The 26195-nt window shown below is 42.5% G+C and overlaps 1 protein-coding gene across 3 annotated transcripts in view; it reads left to right on the top strand.

Moving 5' to 3' along the window:
* The window catches only part of LOC137322840 (protein furry homolog), a 305481-nt gene that overhangs the window by 231296 nt on the left and 47990 nt on the right, over window positions 1-26195 (top strand). For all 3 annotated transcript variants that reach the window (XM_067985968.1, XM_067985965.1, XM_067985966.1), the window contains exons 41-47: window positions 4911-5032; window positions 8627-8814; window positions 10593-10687; window positions 13528-14135; window positions 18349-18446; window positions 18547-18717; window positions 19947-20087. In XM_067985968.1, the coding sequence (XP_067842069.1) occupies window positions 4911-5032; window positions 8627-8814; window positions 10593-10687; window positions 13528-14135; window positions 18349-18446; window positions 18547-18717; window positions 19947-20087 (1423 nt within the window). The remainder of the gene's footprint in view (window positions 1-4910; window positions 5033-8626; window positions 8815-10592; window positions 10688-13527; window positions 14136-18348; window positions 18447-18546; window positions 18718-19946; window positions 20088-26195) is intronic.

Raw genomic sequence — 26195 nt, 5'->3', positions numbered from 1 at the left:
GCTCCTGGCATTTATGCTGTTAAATCCAGTTTCCATGGGTAAAATGGATCTACAAGTCTGCCACTAGCCGATGGAAACCTTAAATGCTGGAACCGCTTCATGGATGTTGGGCTCCTGGAATCTAATTTAAAAGAAGACCAATATAGAAGCCCTATATTGGGCTTGCACCATATAGAATGATTGAACAGTGCCATCTACAGTTTGAATAAATTGATTTTGAGAACCTTAGTCAAGAGAAAATATTCACTCAAAAACTGATTGTAAATTTTCAAACACAGGATTTGAATACACTTGGCCCTTCTTTAGAATTGGATCCATGGTAAAAGTTGTATTTTTTTGATTGCTTAACGAACTAATTTGTCATATAATTCAAGTAATGATGCTTGTATATTAATGGAAAAGGATAACTTGGGAGGGAGCACTTTCAATTTCAAGACAGATGCTCCTCTTCAGATCAGAGTTCCAGCAGAGTAGGATTTCCACCTGCCACTCTGATTATGCCGTAACCCCAACCCATTATCCTGAGTTGGCCGTCGTTTCCAATCCGTGGCAGGCTCTTGCTGCCAAGAGGCAGCCCACCATTATCCCCGAGGGAATTGCTGCAGCGGGACCTTCGCTGCAGCACCACAAGAGGCTGGAATGTATTTAAAGGGAGAGAAGCCACTCTGAAGGTGACGGGAACTGCAGCTTTGTAAGTCTTGACATTGAATATTGCCTGGAGCAGGCTATGCACCTGCCCTTTGGGCTACAGAGGTATCAGACCACATGGGCAAAAGACAAAGGGGATAAAATACCAAAAAAAAGGAGAAACTTACCCAAAAATACCACCATGAGGAATAAAGAAAAGTAATATAGATAAACTTTTGCTTGTAGGACTTGGTGGTGTGGTAGATTAGACACTTACCTTTCACGTCAGTGACTTGGGTTGAAATCCAGTCCAGAGTGCTGGATGAATGTCTCCTTTGAGAATGTGAGAGTCCTCTGTTTATTGAATTTAGGCAGTGCCAATCCAAGTTCAAACAGGCCACTTCATCTGTCTGCCTTTTTTCACTAGGCTAATTATTTCAATTTAATCACCACAAAGCTTCTAACTTGGTACCAAATTGGTAATTTCACTCAAACTACAGGATTGCTCATGTGGGAAATTGAAAAATATAATACTGAGGTGCAGTGAGAGATGCTGTTACTTGTTGGGGACTTAGGCACATTATTGGACAAGTGTAGAGGAAGCTTTACTCTTTATCTAATTGTCCTGTACCTGATCTGGAAGTGTTTGATACTGACACTGGGTACCTCAAGTGGAACACACAATTAATTGGAAAAAATAATACCTTCGTCATAGAATCATAGAAAGTTACGGCACAGAAGAAGGCCATTCGGCCTATCATGTCCGTGCCAGCTGAAAAAGAGCTATCCAGCTTAATCACATTTTCCAGCACTTGGTCCTTAATCCTGTAGGTTACGGCATTTCAAGTGCTCATCCAAGTACTTTTTAAATGAGTTGAGGGTTTCTGCCTCTACTGCCCTTTTAGGCAGTGAGTTCCAGACCCCCGCCACTCTCTGGGTGAAAAAATTTCTCCTCAGCTCCCATCTAATCCTTCTACCAATTACTTTAAATCTATGTCCCCTGGTCACTGACCCTCTGCTAAGGGAAATAGGTCCTTCCCATCTATTCTATCTAGTCCCATCATAACCCATCATAATTTTATATACCTCAATTAAACCTCCCCTCAGCTTCTTTTGTTCCAAAGAAAACAACCCCAGCCAATCCAATCTTTTCTCATATCTAAAATTCTCCTGCCCTGGAAACATCCTCGTAAATCTCCTCTATACCGTCTCTAGTGCAATCACATCTTTCCTGTAATGTGGTGACCAGTACTGTATGCAGTACTCAAGCTGTGGCCTAACCAATGTTTTATACAGTTCAGGCATAATCTCCCCTGCTGATATATTCTGTGCCTCAGCTAATAAAGGAAAGTATCCCGTGTGGCTTTTTAACCATCTTATCTTCCAGTCCTGCTATCTTCAGGGATCTGTGGACATGCACTCCTGTCCCTTTGTTCCTCTACACCTCTCAGTATCCTCCCATTTATTGTGTACTCCTTTGCCTTGTTTGCCCTCCCCAAATGCATTACCTCACATTTCTTTGGATTGAATTCCATTTGCCACTTTTCTGCCCACCTGACCAGTCCATTGATACCTTCCTGCAGTCTGCAGCTTTCCTCCTCGCTATCAACCACATGGCCAATTTTTGTATCATCTGCAAACTTCTTGATCAAGCCCCCCACATTCAAGTCCAAATCATTAATATATACCACAAAAAGCAAGCGACCTAGTACTGAGCCTTGTGGGACCCCAATGGAAACAGCCTTCCAGTCACAAAAACACCCGTCAACCATTACCCTTTGCTTCCTGCTACTGAGCCAATTTTGGATCCAACTAGCCACTTTCCCTTGGATCCCATGGGCTTTTACTTTTCTGACCAGTCTGCCATGTGGGACCTTGTCAAAAGCCTTGCTAAAATCCATGTTGACTGCATCAACGCGTTACTCTCATCAACCCTCCTTGTTACCTGCTCAAAAAATTCAGTCAAGTTAGCCAGACACTACCTTCCCTTAACAAATTCATGCTGACTGTCCTTCATTAATCCGTGCCTTTCTAAGTGATGGTTTATTCTGTCCCTCAGAATTGATTCCAATAATTTGCCCACCACCAAGGTTAGACTGAATGGCCTGTAATTACTCTGTCTATCCCTCTCTTCCTTTTTAAACAATGGTACAAAGTTAGCAGTCCTCCAATCCTCGGGCACCACACCTGTATCCAGTGAGGATTGGAAAATTATGATCAGAGCCTCTGCTATTTCCTCCCTTTCTTCTCTTAACAGCCTGGGATACATTTCATCCAGGCCAGGCGATTTATCTACTTTCAAAGATGCTAATCCCCTTAATACTTCCTCTCTCACTATGTTTACCACATCCAATATTTCACACACCTTCTTAACTACAATCTCTGCATCGTCTCCCCCTTTTGTGAAGACAGATGCAAAGTGTTTATTAAGAACCATACCCACATCTGCTGCCTCCACACATAGGTTACCTTTTTGGTCTCTAATAGGCCCTACTCTTTCCTTAGTCATCCTCTTGCTCTTTATGTATTTATAAAACATTTTTGGGTTTTCCCTAATTTTACTTGCCAGTACATTTACAGGCCCTCTCTTCGAATTCCTAATTTCCTTTTTAATTTCATCTCTGCACTTTCTATACTTTAGGCTTTCTGCAGTATTGAGCTCTTGGTGTCTGATATAAGCTTCCCTTTTTTGCCTTATCTTATCCTGTATGCTGCTTGTCATCCAGGGGGCTCTAGATTTGGCAGTCCCACCCTTTTCCTTTGTGGGAACATGTTTACTCTGAACCCCTTGAATCCCCCCCTTGAATGCCTCTCACTGCTCTGACACTGATTTATCTTCAAGTAGCTGTTCCAGTCCACTTTTGCTAAATCACTTCTCAGCTTAGTAAAATTGGTCTTTCCCCAATTTAGAACTTTTACTCCTGTTCTATCTCTGTCCTTTTCCATAACTATGCTAAATCTAACTGAATTATGATCACTACCGCCAAAATGCTCTCCCACAGATACTCCTTCCACCTGCCCAGCTTCATTCCCTAAAACCCAGAACTGCACCCTCCCCCCCCCCCCCCACCTCTTGTTGGGCTTGCTATGTACTGGCTAAAAAAGTTCTCCTGAATGCACCTTCTCTGTGGGAGATATTTGTTATTTTCATTATTGATTCATTGCCCCCATACCATGAGATAAACTATTTCAGATCTCCTCTTACACCAGGGAGCTATTGCAATGATGTAGTTACTGTGTCAGGAAGTGGCCGCCTAGAAAAACTGGAAAAGTGTTAGGACCAGCCTTCATGTCGACCTGGAAATACCCAAGCCTGAAAAAGTCAGTAGAATCTGAGCACACTGTTGACACTAACTTTCCATGGTTTAGGTGCTCAGGCCAATGATCTTTCCTTGACACATGTGCAATCTGTGCAATTGAACCAGCTGCCTGATTCAAGCGAGGATGCAAAACATTGGTTCTGAATGTTAGAAAATAATAACATTTGACCACAAGGGAGATTTTGAGGCCTCCTACGCGACCCATTTCTGCTGATGGTGTGGCTGTTCCTATTTTCCCCAGTGCCTATGTAAGGAGGTAGGGCCTTTTATTATGTAAATCGGCATACATAGGACCCCTGTGCCATTTTAGGACAGTACTGCGTGGAGCACGCGCCGCACAGTACCAGCTGGTGGTCCAGTCGAAGAGGGGTCCAGCAAGTAAGTTTTAATTTAGATTTGTGGGGCGGGAGGTGTATGAGTGCTCCTCCAGGCTGTACAAAAACAGCAAGGGCCACTGCTGCACCAGGTCACCTCCTTCCGAGTACAGACAACATCCCCCCTCGGACCTACGTTCTTCCAGGCCGCCCGACATTGCGCTGGTCCAGAGCCAGCCCGTTGCCTTGAAGCATTAATTTTCCGTCCACAGCCCACCAGCCTTGCTAACGAGGCCTGGCCCTCAAAATGGACTGGGTCTCCCGTCGGGACTTTTGGGCGGCCACCTGAAACCTGCCTTCAGTCAAAATCTATCTGTATATATTTTGAAAGTTAGGAGATGTTAATTTTTATATTAATTGGGATGTATTTGATACTGAAAGTATCCTTCCACTCAGTCCTTATCCTGTAAATAAAATCAGTGAACAATAAAGCCAAAAGCTACACTATTTTAATTTTAAAACATAATTTGTATCAGTTCACTTATGACTGAAGTGATTACGTGGTTCTGAACTCAGATCGCAAGAGTCCAAAATGTGAATTACATGGTCTTTAATAGGCTCAATTACAGAATAAAGTTATTTTGTATAGGACATTTGGACCTCTTTGGTGCCATGAAGATATTACTCCAAAGAACCAAAATTCTAAAAGCGCTGAAGAGCTAACCAACTTCCTACGTCATGTTGTGTCTGTATTCAAAGATGTGAAATCAGGTATTTTACTTTACTATTTCAAGAAATTTACAGTTCCAACAATACTAAACACGTGTCAGTTGTTTACATTGTACATTTTCGTGTTACCATGTTTATGGTAGCTCAAAATATGTTGCTTTAAACACTACGTAATGTATGTCTCAATGAAAATTTGATAATGGCAGTAATTTCATCATTACCAATTGATGTCCTGTGGCATTGCCTATGGGGAGTCAACACCAAGATTATTCAGGTGAAGCAAGGTTCAAGGGTGAGGATAATTGGACCGAAGCAGGAGAGAGGGAAGGTAGATAGGAGGGGGTGAAAAGAAGAAAATAGCGAAGTGGAAGAGGATGGGAATGGGTGAGAAATGGGGGTAGGGGTGGGGAATAGGGTAGAGAAGAGGGAGGAGATGGAAGGGGGGAGGAGGGGAAAGAGCAGTGGGATGGGAGGAGACAAGAAGGGAGAGAGGATGAGGTGGAAGAGGAGGGGGGTGAGGAATGGAGAGGGGGGTGAGGAATGGAGAGGGAGGAGTGGAAGGAAGGAGAGGGTAAAGGAACAGGAGGGTAGTGGTGAGGGGAGGGAAAGGAAGAGGGGAGGATAGAGGGAGAGGAGAAGTAAAAGGGATTTGAAGTTGGAGCGATGTGTGGAACGGAAGCAGGACAGGGAGAAGAGGGGTGAGTGAGGGGAACAGGAGGGGTGGATGAGGAGGAGGGGTAAGGGGAGGAGGGGAGTGTGACGATGAAGGGTAAGGGAAGATGATGGGGGATACCAAAGAGTAAAGAGGGGCAGAAGGGAGAGGAGTAATGGGGAGGGCAGAGAGGAGGGTGATGAAGTAAATGGGGTAAGGGCAAGGTGGAAAGGAGGGGAGTTGGAGAGAGGGGGGATGGTTAAGCAAAATCATGGCAACTTTTTCAGCAGGGAGGGGTGGCTGAGATTTTCATTAGAGTGGGGAATGGTAGAGGCTAAACCTACCATCCCCCAGACCCCAAAAATTCCTTTTAGTGGGGGATGAATTTCAGCTGCCTTTACCTCCAAACCCCGAAATTCCTACCAGTGTGGATTAGGGGTTGGTTTGTATGGTACAGGCCCCATAAATGCTCTTTGTTGGGGGTGGAGGTTGGAATTCACCTTGTGTGTAGGACACTAGGTTGGGTGAATCTGTAACAGGTAAGGTGTGACACCTTGGGGACAATTTTAACTCAACCTGCCCGTCGGGAAATTGACGTGGTTGGGTGCAATGCTAGTTTTTCACCCCGCCCAATTTTACTTTCCATTGAAGTCATTGGGCGAGGTGTAAAATCGGTGTTGCACCTGATCCTGTGGGTTTCACGCCTGGCGAGTTAGGTTAAAATGACCACCCTTATCGTTGAAAATTTCTATTAAAGCGCCTCCTACACATACTTCAGGTTTTTGAAGGGGTTTTGCTCACAGGAGCAAGCTTCATGTGAAAGATGAAATGCATACTCCACATACTGAACATAATATAGATGCTTACTGTAACATAAGGACAAAAGACAAATGAACATTTTTATTAATGGCAATATATACATAAAGACACCTGGCATTAGAGTGATGGAAGCACACTTGAGTTGGATCCCCTGTCTTAATTTCCTATGAGCCTTCTCAATGGGTAAGTTTTGCAAAGTCATAATCTGGTCCTTAAACAAAGCACCAAAATGCTCAATTTTCGATGGGGTGGAGAAGCTAATAGGAACAATTGCTTTCCAGAGAAACCCAGCTCATTCTGGCCAATTTAGTAGTATTCACAATGGCCACTGAGAGGCATATGGTCCAGGCTACCCTGGGATTACAGATAAAAAAAGGTGACTTGACAAAACTGGGGACATAGCAACAACAATAACAACTTGCATTTATATAGTGCATCATAGGAGCGATTATCAAACAAAACTTGACACTGAGCCACATAAGGAGCTATTAGGACAGGTGACCAAAAGCTTATTCAAAGAGGTAGGTCAAAGTGGGATTGGGACTATAAACAGACACAGTCACACAGTGAATGGGTTGGTGGTAAACAAGGCATATCGGGAATTAGATCTAAACATTCCAGATCCTTCAATCCTTCTTTATCCAGGCATTCTTGGTCTCACTGTCTCCTCTGATCTCCTCTATTACTAAAGCTGCCTCCCAGGGGCCCAGTTCCCGAACGCTTCATTTCCTCTTAACTTTCCACAAAGCTGAAGTCCGTCCAGGGCTTGAATCCAGCTCATTATCTTTTAACCCTCCTCGCACTCCTGGACATGAAGCAGGAAATAGTCTGATGGGCCAGGGATGTTCAACCTTTTGGAGTTGGAGGGGAGAGACAAATGCAGTGAGTGGGCTGTATTTGATTATGCAATAATGAAACATACATAAAAACATTGAGATCCCTATATTTAAAAGAAGTAAAGAAAATTTTAAGTTAAAAGAAGTATTCACTAAAGAAAACTAAAACATTTAAGGAGGTTAGTAGTTCATTGGATACTCTGAACATGCTACTTAACAGGCATTTAACTTTTTCACTTTAGTTCCCTGTCCTGCCATCATTACACTATATCCTTCAGTTGTGAGAAAATGTTCCAAGTACAAATACCTCCACTGTCCTGGTAATCACATTCAGACAAGACATGGAACTGGACTGAGTTTATGGGTGCGATTTTAGTCTCCTTTGACCTCCTGACTGAAAAGTCTGCCTAGATTACATGCTCAAATCTCTGGAGTGGGGCTTGAACCCATGACCTTCTGACTCAAAGATGAGAGTGCTACCACTGAGCCAATGCTGACATTTAATGGCCTGGAAACAGGGACGGGTCCCCCTGTTGCTTTCATCCAACCTACCTCTCACTAGATGACCAAAATCGACCCGTGTAAGCCAGCCAAAGTGACCGCATATCTATAAAGCATCCCATCTTTGGCCCAATGAGAACTGACTAAATTTGCTCAATGATGTAGCCAAGGTTGAGATTCAACCTTGAGTTTTTTGAATGGAATTTCAATAATCATTCTATTTAAAGTAGTATGTGAAATAAAATCCATAATATAGAGGTGATTGTACACCTGCCCGCCCAGTTAAAATCACCCATCGACCTCCTGCACCAATCACACAGACGACGATTTTAACCTGCTCTTCTGAGCAGGTGAGAAGGACACCTGCCAGAAACCAAAAAGGTAAGTCTTTTTACTTCCTTTTACCTTCCTTGTTGGACCCTTTCCCCGAGCTTCACCCCCCCTCCCTCCACTCCTGCGATCATAAGGTCCTCCCTAGACCCCCTCCCCGAGACTTACCTGAGTGCCGGGGACCATTCTTTTGGTCATTAGTGACAGCCTCCTGCTGCCCGACATTGCTCTCCTGCCCGATGGCCAGGTGCTGTTTCCTGCTGGTTTTGGGTGGGAAACTGACTAGGCATGCAGATGACAGTCACACTGCCAAGGTCAGGGAAGGTTGCTGCCTGCCCCCGCCCATCCAATTTCAGTGATAAGAAATTACAGTGTTTTTAATGCATTATTACTTAATTTACAATAAATAATGTTTTTGATATCATTGTCAGTCTTTGTGTATTACAATTGTAGCTATTTTTTAATAATTAAAATACGTGATTTCCCCATTTTTCCTAGGCTGTTGTATGGAACAGCGATTGAGTGAAGTAGCTCTACAAACAGCACTTTCCAGCTCTTCAAGGCATTATGCAGGCCGCTCATTCCAAATCTTCAGGGCTTTGAAGCAACCTCTGTCAGCACATGCCTTATCTGACCTACTTTCAAGGCTGGTAGAAGTTGTAGGAGAACATGGCGATGAGGTTCAGGTACACTTTTCATGTCTGATATAACTGTGTGCAAGTTACTGTAACAGAAACTAGAATTTTGAATATTTTGCCTCATGGTTCATTGGTTAAATACACTATCTCCCAGGTGTGGGACTGAGCCATGCAAACCAAAAACGTCTCAGGGTTGATTCCTGGTCTGTGAAGAGTTGGATGATCTCAACTTGGGGAACTCAGAATGCAGTGTAATTGGCTTTTGTCTCCCCAGCTAGGGTTTGCAAAAGCTCTTGACCAATATACATTGAATCCTGCTGGAAAACGCACTTGTGTGGATGTCAAGTGAGAATACGGTCGTATTTGGCTGATACTGACCGCCAAGTCGCCAGCAAACATCACTGTGGGTCCATGCATGATGAATGGCCACTTGAGCAAGCTAGTTGAGAAATTCTGGTGTGCCTGGAATTCTACTCCAGTGTAAAACTGTTTTAAAAAACTGAAAATAGACTGCACTGTGTCTTGGATTTCTTCTGGGCAGGTGGTTTTGGGTTACCACTAACAGTAATTCAGCTACGATAATTGTTATTATCTTTCAATTCTTGCAGTGCACATGATTTGTATGACTATTTAAGTATCTGCTCAAGAACTTAAGGCAAAGTCTTTCTTTGAAAAGAAGCCGTGCAGAGCGTATAGCAGAAGCAGGCTTGGTGGGTCTAATGGCTTACTCCAGTTCCTTTGCATCTGTCTCTATTATCAAAATGAGAATTCAGGAGCCCCACAGTTCATAATATAGTTGACGATGATTGATTTCATTATCCTATCCAGTCCCACTTCCTTGAGAGTTGCTACCCAGATTGAAGGAGCAGGAAATGTGAAGCCTAGTTTCAAAAAGGTCTACAAATCTGCTAGTAATAGCACTTTGGGTTACCACCTAGAGGGATTTCCATGCTTAAGTGTTGCAAACAAAATACTGAAAATCTCACCAAGTTTTTTTAGGTCTGACTTGCACCTAATGAGGTTACACTAAATTTATTCTCAAATTCATTACTTGTGATCCGGTCTCATTTATGAATCTAAAAAGTGTATTACATTAGGAAGGATTCATATCCATTCATATTCATTGTGCACAATAACATGGTTCTATTAACACTATTACTATGTTTACAAAATCACATAACATTATTAAATATATTAGGGTTATCACTAAGATTTTAAAGACATTTAAGTTGAAAAGTGAGGTTAGAATTCTTACAATTCTTCAGTATAATAAATTCAGTTGTTATGAATAATAATTAGCATTCCATTTCTAGCCAAAGTTTTAAAAACTCTGCACTTAAATTCCTGGGGCTCTTCTCTGCTGGCGCAATTGCGGCAGAGTGGAGCCCCCACCTGCCCTTGCAGACACTATAGATCCCATCCCAAGTCCTCTAAGAGTGCATCAACAGTGCCCACCTTGACAGAGGTCTGGAAAGTCTGAGTGGCACCATGCTGCTCCAATAGAGCAGAGGAGGCCAAGGAAAGGCCTCCCAGACACAAAGCAGCCGAACTTTGCATCTCCCAAAGGAGCTGTCGGGCCATCTTTGAAGGTAATCAGTCGCCTCTGGGATCAATTTCCTGCTGAATTTTGGGGCCTTTAACTAATCTGTGATAATTATTTAGCAAACTGATCTCAGTGGTATAATTCCCAAGACTTTCCAATTTACTTAAAAGTGTAATTATTAGAAAAAGAAAGGTTCAATGGAATCTGTTAAGTTGTACTTTTAAGAAAGTGCTACCTACAAAACTCTCTTTAAATATTATTATTATGACTTATGTTATGCTAGGGTTACGTAATGGAAGCACTCCTTACACTGGAATCAGGCATTGACAATTTGGCAGATTGTTTGAAGAACAGTGATCTGTTAGCTGTTCTGTCTCGGTAAGATCTTTTTACCCCTTACAGAACATTATGTGATGTCTTAAATGTATGGCATGATATTTCAAGAAAAATACTTTTGTTCCAGAGTTAAAGAAGCAGAACTCAAGTGTGGTACTTTAACACCCACTGCTTTGACCAAACACTGACTTCATAGGATTTCTTACATAAATGATTTAATATATTCAGATATGTGCAGGTGGGATCCCAGCCCATATTGCATCTAGTACTGGGAGCTCAACAGAGGGGGTAAGAGAATAGGAAATAGGTCATAGGACTGCTGAGATTGCAATTTTGGAAAATTAAGAGGGATGCAGCCTCTTAAAAGTAAGTGGACACATATATGGGGACAGAAATTTGCACAGCTTTTCTAAAGGCTTTACAGATTAACATTTTTCTTAAACCTTTATATGCATTATATGAAATGTGTGAAAATTAAAAGGGTGTGCAAGGGGCTGTTGATTTGATTGGTGGCATCATGCTAGGTGCAGCCCAACCAGCTCTGGTGCTTGCTGATCTCCCTGTCATACCTCCTTTCATCTGGTTCATAAAACATGAAATCCTGTGATTAGATTGCTTTCAAAGCAACTCCCAGAATTAAGGGTAACAGTGACTTGCCAAAGGGCACTAAATTTGGCTTAGCACCCTGAGGCATTAAGAGTTCTGCAGATCAGGGAGATTCTTAAATTCTACAGCTGAATTTAAAGATTCCAGCTGTAGAATTTAAGAATCTCCCTGATCTGCAGAACTCTTGGAAAAAGTCTCTGAATACTTTTTTTCTCAGTGGTATTGGTAACAATGATTCTGCTATTGATCAAGTTCCAAATCTTGGCTTGGTTATCAAGGAATGATTCCAAGGGGTGACTAGGGAAATGGGGAAAATCAGCAGCTGAGTCACCTTTGATCACGGACATGTAACCCCTAATGACTGATTATAGATCGACATAGGCAGACACTTGGGAGCAGGTCATGTCTGCATTTTTGTCCAGAACCAGCTTCTCCAGTCTCCCACATAACTGAAGTTCCTCATCCCTAGTACCATTCTGGTAAATCTCCTCTGCACCCTCTCTAAGGCCTTGACATCCTTCCTAAAGTGTGGTGCCCAGAAATGAACACAATACTCCAGGTAAGGCCTAACGAGTGTTTCATGAAGGTTTAGCATAACTTCCTTGCTTTTGTACTCTATGCCTCTATTAATAAAGCCCAGGATCCCATATGCTTTTTTAACAGCCTTCTCAACTTGTTCTTCCACCTTCAAAGATTTGTATATGTACACCCCCAGGTCTCTCTGTGCCTGCACCCCCTTTAAAATTGTACCATTTAGTTTATATTGCCTCTCCTCATTCTTCCTACCAAAATGTATCACTTCACACTTCTCTGCATTACATTTCATCTGCCATGTGTCTGCCCATTTCACCAGTCTATCTATGTCCTCCTGAAGTCTGTTACTATCCTCCAAATTATTTACCACATTTCCAAGTTTCTTGTCATCTGAAAACTTTGAAATTATACCCTGTATACCCATGTCCAGGTCATTAATATATATCAAAAAGAGCAGTGGTCCTAATACCGACCCCTGGGGAACACCACTATATGCTTCTCTCCAGTCTAAAAAAACAACCGTTCACCACTACTCTCTGCTTTCTGTCCCCTAGCCAATTTTGTATCCACACTGCCACTGTCCCTTTAATCCCATGGGCTTTAATTTTACTAACAAGTCTATTATGTGGTACTTTATCAAATACCTTTTGAAGATCTATATACACATCAACTGCAACTACCCTCATCAATCCTATCCGTTACTTCATCAAAGAACTCAATCAAGTTAGTCAAAAACGATTTTCCTTTAACAAATCCTATGTTGGTGTATGATACTATTATGTAATTTATAGAATTTTACAGTACAGAGGAGGTCAGTCAGCACATCATGCCTGTGCGAGCTTTTTGAAAGAGTGATTCACATAGCCCATTCCTCATGCCCTTTAAAATTTTATCTTACAAATAGTTATCCACATACTTTTTAAAAGCTGTAATAGATTATGTTTCTACTGCTGTTTCCAGTAGGGCATTCCATGTCTTAACAATCCTGTGCATAAAAAAAATCTTGTGACCTTTCCCTTCATTCTTTTGCTGATGATTTTAAATTTATGCTCTCTAGTTACCAACTCATTGACCAGTGGAAATAGTTCTTCCAATTTACTTCAACAAAATCTTGCATAATTTTGAATACCTCAATTAGATCACCTCTTTGCCTTCTTTGTTCTAATGAAAAGACCTCCAGTTTCTGTAGTCTCTTCATAATTAAAGGCCTTCCGCCCTGGGATCATCTTAGTGAATTTTTCCTGCCTCTTTTCCATGGCCTTGATATCCTTCCTAAAGTAAGGTACCCAAAATTGGACACAATCTCTTATAGAACCTGCATCTAAAGAAGTAAGTTTAAGTATTAGCAACCTTTCAAAAAATCAGTCATAATTTTGAAAAGTAATTTTGTTTCAATAGTGACTACTGGTGGTATAATCGGGGAATTGGCTTGGAGGAGTTACAGAGCAAAATAGTATGAGGGGACTAAATTACCTGCTGTAGAAATACAGGCAAGATCAAGAGAAGCAGAAAAAAGTGCCTGCATTAACCATCATTCTTTAAAAGGGGTCCTGACGATAAAACTTGCTCTTTCAGCTTTTGCTAAGTTAGAATACATAACAAACAGATTGATGCATATATGTACAACCAACATAAATAATGGAAGTGTAAATAAGGAATATTTTAGGCAATCAGAATTGCTTAGTGCACCTGGAAGTACTTATGCATCATGCTATATTAATTTCTTATTTTCTTTTTATCAGGTCATCCTCTCCTGATTTCATGATGAATACCAAACTGGCATCAAGCCGGAAGAGCACTGGGCAGCTAAATCTAACATCAGGCATATTAAACAGCGGTGGAATTACTGCCGAACGCAGTAGACATCAGAGGAGCTTTTCTGTGCCAAAGAAGTTTGGTGTTTCAGACAAATCCTCTGATCCTCCACGTAGTGCTACATTGGACAGAATCCAGGCAAATGGACAACAAGTCATTGTGTCGAAAACCCGAAGCTCATCCTCTCTTAAAGACAGCGTAATTGACCCAACCAATATTAATAATCCCATGAATCTTTTGGCTACTATCTTCTGGTCTGCTGTAGCACTGATGGAGTCAGATTTTGAGTTTGAATACCAAATGGCACAGCGGCTGTTAACTAAACTCCTGATTCATCTTCCTTTGGATAAGACTGAAACTAGGGAAAAACTTGAAAAACTACAGGGACAGCTGAAATGGACAAACTTCTCAGGGTTACAGCAGCTATTGCTAAAAGGCTTTACTTCCTTATCCACCACAGACCTAACTCTACAGCTCTTTAGCCAGCTGACTCCTGTTTCTCGAATACCAGTGATAGATTTAACTCAAGCAATAGGTAAATGCATGGAATAATTCTAATCATGCAACAGTACTATTAATTTCATTGAAAATGGTTTGGGGCTTTTATGTTGAAGTGACTTTAATTTATTGAGTGTTTTTAATTTTTACTAATTCTTTAAAGGAAAACTCTAGGTTGTATTTATGCAAGGCTTAGCCACAGTAAGGGGCAATTTTCCATCATTTGGTAATTTTGCTGCTAAATTACTGACACATGCAATATTGGGTTTAACATCTCAGTTAGGCAGTGGAGATGCGATTTCCAATTTTCTTACTGAGTTTAAATCTAATAGTTTTAGTTGTGATTAAGACCTTCGATGACTGGGGAAGAGCAAATCCAATTAATTGTAACCATAGTGCATTTTCCAAATAATTATATGGTATGCATAGATGGGGAAAGGGGGTATAAGTCACATTCAGAATAGGACTAAATGACAAACTCAGCAAGAGAATAGCAACCTATCATGGTAGCCACCATTCTTTCAGAGGAAAAATGGGACAAAAGTACAAGAAAAATACCAACTCCATATCTGAGGGGAGAGCATCTGCAGGAATAGAAGCGCTACCTAGGCCTAACAAAGAGGCATATCGAATTTCAGGCTCTCCTGGGAAGCACTTGTAAAAGATTAAGAACATAAGAAATAGGAGCAGGAGTAGGCCACGTGACCCCTCGAGCCTGCTTCGCCATTCAATCAGATCATGTCTGATCTTCAACCTCAACTCCACTTTCCTGCCCGATCCCCATATCTCTTGATTGCCCCAGAGTCCAGAAATCTGTCTATCTCAGCCTTGAATATACTCAACGACTCAGCATCCACAGCCCTCTGAGGTAGAGAATTCCAAAGATTCACAGCCCGCTGACTGAAGAAATCCTCCTCATCTCAGTCTTAAATGGCCGACCCATTATCCTGTGACTAGGCCCCCCTAGTTCTAGATTCTCCAGCCATGGGAAATAACCTCTCAGCATCTACCCTGTCAAGCCCCCTCATAATCTTATATGTTTCAATGAGATCACCTCTCATTCTTTTAAACTCCAGAGAGTATAGGCACATTCTACTCAATCTCTCCTCATAGGACAACCCTCTCATCCCAGGTATTAATCTAGTGAATCTTTGCTGTACCATCTCTAAGGCAAGTATATCCCTCCTTAGATAAGGAGACCAAAACTGTACGCAGTGCTCCAGGTGAAGTCTCACCAAAGCCCTGTACAATTGTAGTAAGACTTCCTTACTTTTGTGCTCCAACCCCGTGGCAATAAAGGCCAACATTCCATTTGCTTTCCTAATTGCTTGCTCTACCTGCATGCTAACTTTTTGTGTTTCCTGTACGAGGACACCCAAGTCTCTCTGAACACCAACATTTAATAGTTTCTCACCATTTAAAAAATATTCTGTTTTTCTATTTTTCCTACCAAAGTGAATAACTTCACATTTCCCCACATTATACTCCACCTTCTTGCCCACTCATTTATCCTGTCTATAATCCCTTTGCAGACTTTTCGTGCCCTCCTCACATCTTACTTTCCCACCGAGCTTTGTACCATTAGCAAACTTGGATACATTACACTCGGTCCCTTAATCTAAGTCATTAATAGAGATTGTAAATAGCTGAAGCCCAAGCAGCACTTGCAGCACCCCATTAGTTACAGCCTGCCAACCTGAAAATGACCTGTTTATCCCTACTCTCTGTTTCCTGTCCGTTAACCAATCCTCTATCCATGCCAATATGTTACCCCCAATTCCATGAGCCCTTATCTTGTGTTACAACCTTTTATGTGGCACCTTATTGAATGCCTTTTGAAAATCCAAATATACGCCATCAACTGGTTCTCCTTTATCTACCCTACTAATTACATCCTCAAAAAACTCTAATAAATTTGACAAACACAATTTCCCTTTCATAAAACCATGTTGACTTTCCCTAAACATATGATTTTCTAAGTGCCCTGTTACCACTTCCTTAATAATGGATTCCAGCATCGTGAGGTAAAATTAAATTTTGGCAGGGGCACAAAATGAACGGTAGCGGATCGGCCTTCCGTTGTACAGGCCACCTGATTTTCTTTACCATTAGAGTTAACGGAAAGGAAAATTGGGCAATATATACAACAGAAAGCTGGTCTAGTACCACCCATTTTGCCGCCTGACAAAGTTTTGTTTTACCCTCTGTGAAATGATGAAGATGACTTAACCATGTCCTCTGTGACTTTCAACTTCTCTGTCTGATGCTGTGAAAGTAACCAAAGTCTTGAAGAGTAATATCCATTTCCACAAATGTGCAGATAAGCACAGTATGGAGGAGGCACAATAACAGCCATAATTAGGGAGAAAAGGAACAATTTGTGAAACAAATTGCTCTGCATATCAGAGAAATCAATCAGACATTTTGTGGTTATATTTAGAAAATAAAACATTTAAAAACAAACAGCATTATTAAAGGACAGGTAGGGCAGCCTACTTGTTGTGGAGGATCAGGGCGTAGTAAAACTTTTAGAGTAGATCAGCAAAGTTTATATCCCCATTTAAAGTGCTTTTACTACATTCCTGTGTTCTATTATGCAGGGATTGACACCTGTTTAAAAACACCTATAAGAATGTAGTGTGAGTGTATTAAGCAGTCTTACATGAACTTCACTGATTGGATGTGCTGCCCTTCTCAGTATGTCGATATCCAAATTTTTATGGTAACCAACCGAATTTCCAGCGAAAAGTTACTTAAAAAACTAAGAACTTTAAAAGTGCTTAAAAATCTAGATACATTCATCTGGGATATTAAAAAATATAAAAGAAATATAAGAGGATGTTTAATACAAGTCTCTTATTACATAATTCAATATTATTACAAAAGATCCATTACATTATTGATCTGTCAGAGTTTGAACTAACACAAAACCAATACAGTCAAAAACATTTTAACACATTCACTTTGCAATGATCTCCAAGATTTTGTTATCTCAAATACTATAATATTGTTACAAAAAATATTTATTCACAAAGAACACTACGAAGACTTAATCACTTTCAAAAATCATTGTTTCACAAATTTAGCAGGAATTGTAAATTGGTTAAAAAAAGAACATTCGACGATAAAAAGCAGTGGACTGCTATATTTTTCTCAGTGACAGAGGAACTTCTTAGAATTCTGCTTTTGCAACCCATTACTTTTCCGGATGAAAATTTTGTGAGATGGACAATTGTATTGATAAAATAGAGCTTATTCTCAGAGATTTAGAGAGGCATGTTATTTGTGCAAATGATAGACAATTGAGACTTAACGTGAATAAATATAAAATAATGCATATCGATGTAAAAAAAATACCGCACAAAGAAATTATGGAGTATTATGAATTTAACAAATTCACCACAGGATTTGACTGATTTCATTTATAAATTTTGTATGAAGTTTTAACTAATATATAGTAAAGGGCAAGTGTTTTTTGCTAGATTTTCACATAATTGTAATGTTTCTGCATATATTAGCATCTCTGTCATATTACCCCATTTTATGCTATTAAATTGATGCTCAAAGGCAGCCAGGCAGTGGATGTCTTGTGTGAAACCACCCCTGTTGAGGCACCATTGATTCCATGATAGTATAAATTTAATTTATGATGCCACAGGACCAGAATTTTATCAGGTTTGTTTTGCACAAAGTTTCTGCTCCCTGCCTGCCATGACTAGCAATTCTAAAGTATAAAATACAGAAACAAGGAATGACTGAGAGACTCATAAGTGTACAGACACCTTACCTTATTATGTGAAAATTCAGGTAATTTCCCTTTTAGGTCAGTGGACCAACCATCAATCTACAGGGAAGATTTCCTCTGTTGGTATTTGTAGTGAAATGTTACACATTCATCATATGCACCTTTACAGTTTTGCTACAAATAAAAAAGAGGAAATCTTCTGCCTACGTAAACTGCTTAGTTATCAACAGAAAGTGCAGCAATATTGTTTAGGAACAAAGAAGTGTAACCCATCGCTGAAGAAATGAAGACAACTGCACTGTTATAGATTGTAAAATATTTAAATGCATTGAAAATACACTATCAAAAAGTTTTCAAAGCTCATCTTTTCAAAATAATTATGATTAATAAATACAGTAACTAACTTTGAGTGATTATTATTAGAAAGTGCTCAAGAAATTAGCTTTAGAAATTGGTTGGAATGCAGTAGTAGTTCGATTATATTTCCATTATTTGGCTATTTCAGGATTCCCCTTGAATGTTCTCTGCCTCCTTCCACATTTGATTCAGCATTTTGATAACCCTACCCAGTTCTGCAAGGATACTGCAGATCGGATAGCCCAGGTTTGTGGTTTAGATTGTACATTTAGCAAGCAGAATTTTTTGTTTACAATCATATTTTAAAACCTAAATGTCTAATATTTTTATACTACTTCCCTGTTAGGTTTGTATGGAAGAAAAGAACCCTAAGCTTTCCAACCTAGCACATGTAATGACTCTATACAAGACCCACAGCTATACACGAGATTGTGCTACATGGGTTAATGTTGTTTGCCGTTATCTTCATGAATCCTTTGCTGAAATCACTTTGAACCTGGTTACGTACTTAGCAGAGGTGTGTGTAATATATTTTCCCTGCAGTTAATATGTTGTATTCTTTAGCTGTGCATTGTTCAGTATTGTGTTCAGGATTTATTTTAGCATGAAACAAAACCAGAAAAAGCTGGAAACGTATAGCAGAGCTGACTGTTGAATGTTTATAGTTTGTACTCTTCTTTGAAACAGTTCTGAAGCCAGCTCTGTCTTTCTCTCCACAAACACTGATTGACCTGTGTGTTTCCAGCTTTTTTCTATTTTTATTTCAGATTTGCAGTATTTTGCTCTTTATTTATTTTAGCATGATTGTTTAAACAATGAGTAGCAATGTTGAGTACTGATCCAAACCCAAAGTAACCTCAAATGCCAAGTTTAGGTTAATTTGTCCAAATTTGGTCAGGTTTGGTAGTTTGGGCACTTTGAGTTCAACTGTACACAGCTCTTTAAAGACAAATACTACTTAGCTTTCACTGAGGAACAGAATTATGTACTTTGCATCAGTACTGTTGTTTTAGCTAAAATATCCTGTTCTGATTGTGGTTATTCTGTGATCAGCTACCAACAGTGGTTAAGACACAATGACAAGATAAGTGTATATTATCTATAATTTTAAAATGCTTTTATCCCTATTGGTTTAATGGGTAGATGGTATTGTGATCACAAGGAGCTGACGCATCCATCTGATCTATGACAGTCTAGGGAGGACAAAGACATGAAGCCTTGTGGTAGTAGGCATCCAATTATTTCTGGTGTAGTAAAGAGAGAAGTATACAACTTCTGCCTGGTTACCTAACCAAACTCTAAAGTAGTGGTTTCATCCACATTAAGGAGCATATGAAACAGTAACAGACCTTAATCATTTTCCTTAGCACAAGGAAAATTTCTCTAAGTTCCTATAGCAATGTCCCTATGCCCAAAGGCATGAAGAAGAATATCCATTCTTTTGACTTCACCCAGCCGTAGAATTCAGAGTTGAGATTTAGTTTTGGAGGATTCAAATTATGGACCTCCAAACCCATGGTCCTAATTTACTCAAATGCATGCTGAAAAAGGGGTTTGATTTTATTCAGGAAAATATACAGGAGTATTGTTTAATGTAGATAAATTTAATGTTTAAAAGCATGCAATAATCCAGTTTTGGTAACATTAAGCATTCATTTAAATTACTATCTTGGCTATAATGGTATGGATAACAAAAGGTTAAATCAACTTTGAAATGAGCTAATGAATGCTCTTTTGACCTAACAGCTGTTGGATAAAGGTCTTCCCAGTATGCAACAGTCATTACTCCAGATCATTCACAGCCTTCTGAGCCATGTGGACTTATCATCTATACCCGTCAAGCAACTTAACATGGAAGTCCTGAAGATCATTGAAAAATTCATTCAGGTAAAATATTAACCAACAAACTGTTCTGGTTTTTGCTGCTGGCACTCATGGAAGTTGGTGAAAAAAGGGCAAGACAAAAATACCAATATCAGCATTATAAGTTTTCCACGCAGTGAAATAAATTTATTAGCACTAACAATCTGGTGTTACTTTAACACCCACAGCTTAACAATTAAGGGCTTGTCTTTGGCTGTTAATACTGATTTGGTGTTGTTTTCCATTGGTTACAATAAATTCTTCAATGGTGAGCGTTGCTGCTAAACTGAATTGGAGCTATTGGACTGAATTTCCTCCTGCCACAATGACAGTGGATCCTCGGCAGGGCGGGACTTCTATCCATCTAGTATCTGCACCCCAACCCTGGCCCACTTTCCGGATATGGGGCATTTACATAGTTCAGGCAGGTACCTGCACCATTTACAGTGCAACTGAAGTGCTCACCTCATATTGAGGAAGGAGATTCACTGTAGATCCTTGCCACAATGTAAGGGAAAAGGTTAAAAAACAATTTTAAAATGTCCCTTTTTAAAAAAAATAGGCTCTGTAATCAATTGTAGTGGGGAAATGGGCCTTTTAAAGTTTAAATATCCACCAGAATCCATAGTCAACTTGTGCAGTTCCCTAGGATTCACAAATAGTTTATTGTACCTATATTGCTATTGAGGCTCTGTTGAGGGTTGCCTTTGGGTACATAAATCAGAAGAGCTTTCACTTTCTTAATATGCAGATAGTATGTAATTACCAATGTAGAATTATGCACGTTGATGCCCACTTCTCCACAAATAGTCAGTCAATCATCCTGCGGTAGTCTAACTTTACAGAGCTCTTAAAAGGGTTTGAAGGCTCAATGGCTGGTAGCTGGGTAATGTGGCCACTGCTTTGTAACCATGACTCATGATGCCTCTGCATAAACTATGCACCAACATGGAGTTGTTGTAAAGTGAACCCCATACCCGGACCAGGGTGCTGATTAAACAGACCTTCGGCATGCTCGAGCAGTTTTTCAGGTGGCCAAAATGGTGACAGTGCAATGCATGCTGCACAACATTGCCTTGAGTAGAGGCAGTTTACCAATAATCAGCAGGCACCAATGCAAAAGGAGAATGAAGAGTGGCAACATCTGCCTCCTGAGGAAGAGGGTCTAATGGCATCACAAAAACAGTGGTGGCACTTGATAGATGTCTTCTTCCTTTGAACTTCTGCACTTGGACATTTGTCTCATGCTGCTGGTCTCTGGTAATTAGGGTGGCCCCTGGCCGTCTGCCGGCATGCAGGTAGATGTGGGAAAGGAGATTCTGGGAGGGTCTCGCAGGAGAGAAGGGGAGGAATCTGGAGCAGGGGAGGCCAAAACCTTCTTTGTGGGGGGGCCGGAGGAGAACCCCAGCTCCTCCTGGCCCTGGCCCTACAAAGTAAAAAAAAAACTTACCTTAAATGGCCTCTTCTGGTCCTGGATTCTCTTTTCACTTGAATTTATCTGGCAGGAAGCCCCAGTAGCTTCCCCGTTTAGACCAGCATTAATATAGTAGTCTAGTCCCAATGACATAATCGGACCCCATGTCAGTGAGGACCTTGTAGCTTTGGGCAGGCAGGCTGGCTGCCCGCTCAGGACCCTGGGTCAAAATCGCAGACGGAAGGATGGCTCCAGGGCAGGTAAGTAACCCTGAACTCTTTAACTGCATGCCTGCACAGTTTCTGCTGGGACAAAATTAAATAAATAACAACAACTGTTACAAAGCTCACGAAAGCCTGAGTGGCAGTTGAGGGGGAGAAAACAAAGAAAACTACAGGAAGAGCCTTTAAAGGCTTAATGTGCGTATTTTTAAAGTCTTTGGGCTTGAAATTGGGCCGTGTAGCGCCCGTTTTTCCTAAGGACCCAAAATGGCGTCCAGAACGTGCACGCACGCTTCTAGCAGATAACAAAAACCGGCATTATGCAAAGTAGGGAGACTATGCGTTAGATCAGTGTGCAAAGCTGATTTAAAGGGATAGATACCATTTTGGCACTCAATGATCCAACCAACGAACTTTCTTAACCATGAACAGCTGAACATCTCTTAGATGGCCTGGAGGACCCCCCCACCAGTGCTATTTAAGGGGATCATGCAGGTGTTGCAGGGTAGTGGCTGGATTACTGCTACTGGCTGCTGGTACAATTGTACATATTTGTTGAAGCTTCCTATACGTGGATAGAGTTGCTATAGTATATAAAGAGTGGTTAGGCAGGTCCTGCATTACTGTTGGTGTCATTTACAACAATGTGCTGAACAAGATTCCTGGCAACCATGGATGGCCTGCTAGCGCTCCCGCTGGGCAAAGAACATGACTGGGAGCATGCAGAGAAGCCAGGCAGAGCAGGTCAAGCTGCGCAGAGTGGGAGGAGGAGGAGGCGCAAGGCACTGAGCAGGAAGCCATATCCCATTGGGCCTTCATGGAACAATTCTCTTGCCTCAACATGAGCGAAGATCAGTGCATCCGACGGCTGCGGTTCACCAAGGAGATTGTGACGGAGATATGTCAACTGCTGCAGCCACAACTGCCGCCTCAGAGCAGGGCAAGGATAACATTGCCCGTGGCTGTCAAGATAACCGTGGCGCTGAACTTTTACAGCTCTGGATCCTTTCGGGCCTCTGCTGGCGATATGTGCAACACCTTGCAGTTTGCAGTGCACTGCTGCATAAGGGAGGTCATGGAGGCTCTGTATGAGCTGCACAACAGGTTCATCACGTTCCCTCTTGACAGAGAGAAACAGAACGAGAGAGCACGAGGGTTTGCTCACATTGCAGGCTTCCCCATGGTGCAGGGTGCCATTGACTGCACGCATATAGCCGTGCGTGCTCCACATCTCAACTCAGCTATCTTTATGAACAGAAGGGGATTCCACTCCCTCATTGTGGAGCTGGTGTGCGATCACCCGCATGGTCACATCATGCAGGTCAATGCCCGCTACCCTGGCAGCAGTCACACGTCTTCATTATGCGGCAGTCCAACGTCCCATTTATCTTTGCACCAGCTCGGCAAGTTGCAGGCTGGCTACTGGGTGACAAGGGCTATCCCCTCTTGTGGTGGATCATGACCCCGGCCAGGCCGCAAGCATGCGTGCACAGCAGACATACGACGAGAGCCATGTGGCCACACATAACATCGTCAAGCACACCGTAGCCTCCTAAAGCAGCGCTTCTGCTGCCTGGACCATTCTGGTGGAGCCCTGCAGTGCTCCATTGAGGGGGTGTTAAGATTTGTCGTGGTATGCTGCACAACCTCACCCTTAAGAGGGAACAGCCCTTCCCACCATCTATCCGCCAAGACCCTGAGCCAGAGGCGGAGGAGAAGGAGTTTGAGGACCAGGCGGAGGAGGACGAGACAGAGGAGGAAGTCGCAGGGAGGTAACAAGGTGCACAGGCCCTGTCTGCCAGGGCTCTGCATGCTCGCCTTATTCGTGAGCAATATCACTAACCTCAACGACACCTCCCAAGTCAACAACAGTCCTACACTCCCCTCCTGTCCTCTCCCTCATGACCATCACATCGCCCTCCATATGATTACGCATTGCCTTCTCCCGCAGTGCATCGCCATAAATAAAAGCCACCACCAACTGCGACTCCAAATCCAAGTTCATAATGTAACACATTAACTGTAGAATCAAACGTTAGACTACTCCACCTTGTGCATTCCCTCAGTGCCTGTCATTCATGTGCCTTTACCTTTCCCATGCTCCTACGAGGTGCATCCCCAGTAGCTGGAGCATGGGTGGTGAAAGGCTGTTGGCCTTTAATTGAGGAGCGTGTAGATGGCCTTGGAGGACGACCTCGAGCAGCTCTGGACCGGGAGGGCCTGGCTTCAGACTGCACCATCTCGACATGGGCTGCAGCATTCTGGCTTGGCTGGCTGACGGGCAACAGCAAGGGCACTGACAGGGTGGGAGCAGGAATGCTGTCATCCGTAGAGAGGACAGCAGGTCCAACTGCGTGGCGCCATTGTCGCTTGCATGGGGTGGTGCCTCTGCACTCCTGCTGATCAGCTGGAGAATAAATTGCTGGACTGCTGTGATGCCCTGGAAGCCTCGTTCCACGGTGATACCCAGAGCCACGATAGCAGTAGTCTGCGCTTCCAAAGCAGCAGTCTGCACTTCAACTGAAGCTTGTAGATCTTTGATGACATTGGTCTATGCTGCAATGGAAGCCGCCACGTAGGTCATCAGACGCTGCATCATGGTGGGTTCCACACTTGGTCAGATGCAGGTCACCACCCGTTCCATGTGGGTAAGGATGGACCCCAAGCTCTGCGCAAAACCCTGAGCCAAGTTCGAGGTGGACTCCTCCAGCCCCTTGATATTGTGCGCAGGCTTTCTGGCAGGCTTTCCAGTGCGCCAAGTATTTGGTGGTGTACACCCATCAGCCTTCTTCTGTAGCCTGGCCCATCAAAGTCATCATCTGATTCCTCGGCAGCAGAACCATTGCACGACCTCGCCCTAGCGTGAGCTAGCACCTGCGGTATCCGTTCCTCCCGCCCCGGCTCCTGCGCACTTGTGCCTGAGTCTCACCATGTGCAGATACCCCCTCTATCCTAGCCTCTACAGCAGTCACACTGTCAGCATCTGAGCTGGTGGATGCGAGTGTCAGACCAAGTGACAGTGCGGCTTTATTATCGGTGTCCTCCTCCTCCATCTTGGACAGTGCCGACTCCAGTTCTTAGGCACCTGCAATGATAAAGGGAGATGGGTTGAGTTGTGGAGCGGGGATAGGAGTGAATAAGACGTGTGTGCTGATACTATCTGCAGTATGTGTGTCAGAAAAGATTGTGGGATGAGGGAGTTGTGGGAAACGAGAAGGAGGATGAGATATGCAGAGACCACTTCATCGGGACCCCCAGCGCCACCAGTGGCCACGTCAGCAGCGAAGTCCCTCCCAATGATTCATAGCACAGTCTCCTCCAAGGGGGTGAGGTTGTGTAGGTGTGCCTGTCCTCCCTCGGGTCTTTCGGTTGCCGGCTGTTATGCGCCACCTTCTCCTGCAAGACAAAGGGAAGTGTGTCAGTGAGTGTCCTGCGGTGTGTTTGGGTGATGTGCCTGTCATGGTCAAATAGCTGCCTCTGTGTGTGACCTGTAAGTAGTGAGTGTGTGGATTGCAAGTGTGCTGCTATGTGAGGGTGAGACGCAGCATCCAAAGTGCAGCATTGTGTACGGATAGACAGCATTTGCTGGTGGGTGGATGAAGGGGCGTGTCGTGTGTGGAGCAGTGCTGTGGTTGGTAGGATGGCCACTCGACTCGTGCATTCACTCACCTTGACCACTCGTGTTACATCATTGAACTTTTTCCGGCACTGTACCACGTGTAAGAAACTGGAAAGTACTGCAGTACAAAGGGATCTGGGGGTCCTAGTGCAAGAAAATCAAAAAGTTAGTATGCAGGTGCAGCAGGTGATCAAGAAGGCTTTTATTGCTAGGGGGATAGAATATAAAAACAGGGAGGTATTGCTGCAGTTATATAAGGTATTGGTGAGACCGCACCTGGAATACTGCATACAGTTTTGGTCTCCATACTTAAGAAAAGACATACTTGCTCGCGAGGCAGTACAAAGAAGGTTCACTCGGCTAATCCGGGGAATGAGGGTGTGGACATATGAGGAGAGGTTGAGTAGATTGGGACTCTACTCATTGGAGTTCAGAAGAATGAGAGGCGATCTTATTGAAACATATAAGATTGTGAAGGGGCTTGATCGGGTGGATGCGGTAAGGATGTTCCCAAGAATGGGTGAAACTAGAACTAAGGGGCATAATCTTAGAATAAGGGGCTGCTCTTTCAAAACTGAGATGAGGAGAAACTTCTTCACTCAGAGGGTAGTAGGTCTGTGGAATTTGCTGCCCCAGGAAGCTGTGGAAGCTACATCATTAAATAAATTTAAAACAGAAATCGACAGTTTCCTAGAAGTAAAGGGAATTAGGGGTTACGGGGAGCGGGCAGGAAATTGGACATGAAGCTGAGTTCGGATCGGTCAAGGCCCTGTGGGTGGCAGAGCGGGCCCAGGGGCTGAGTGGCCGGGTCCTGCTCCTACTTGTGATCTTTAGATTTGAGGTTAGGATCAGATCAGCCATGATCTTATTGAATGGCG

The sequence above is a fragment of the Heptranchias perlo genome, chromosome 6, assembly GCF_035084215.1.
Source record: "Heptranchias perlo isolate sHepPer1 chromosome 6, sHepPer1.hap1, whole genome shotgun sequence".
Taxonomy (NCBI): domain Eukaryota; kingdom Metazoa; phylum Chordata; class Chondrichthyes; order Hexanchiformes; family Hexanchidae; genus Heptranchias; species Heptranchias perlo.
Note: the sequence above shows the minus strand (reverse complement) of the source record. Positions and strands in the feature narration are given on the sequence as shown.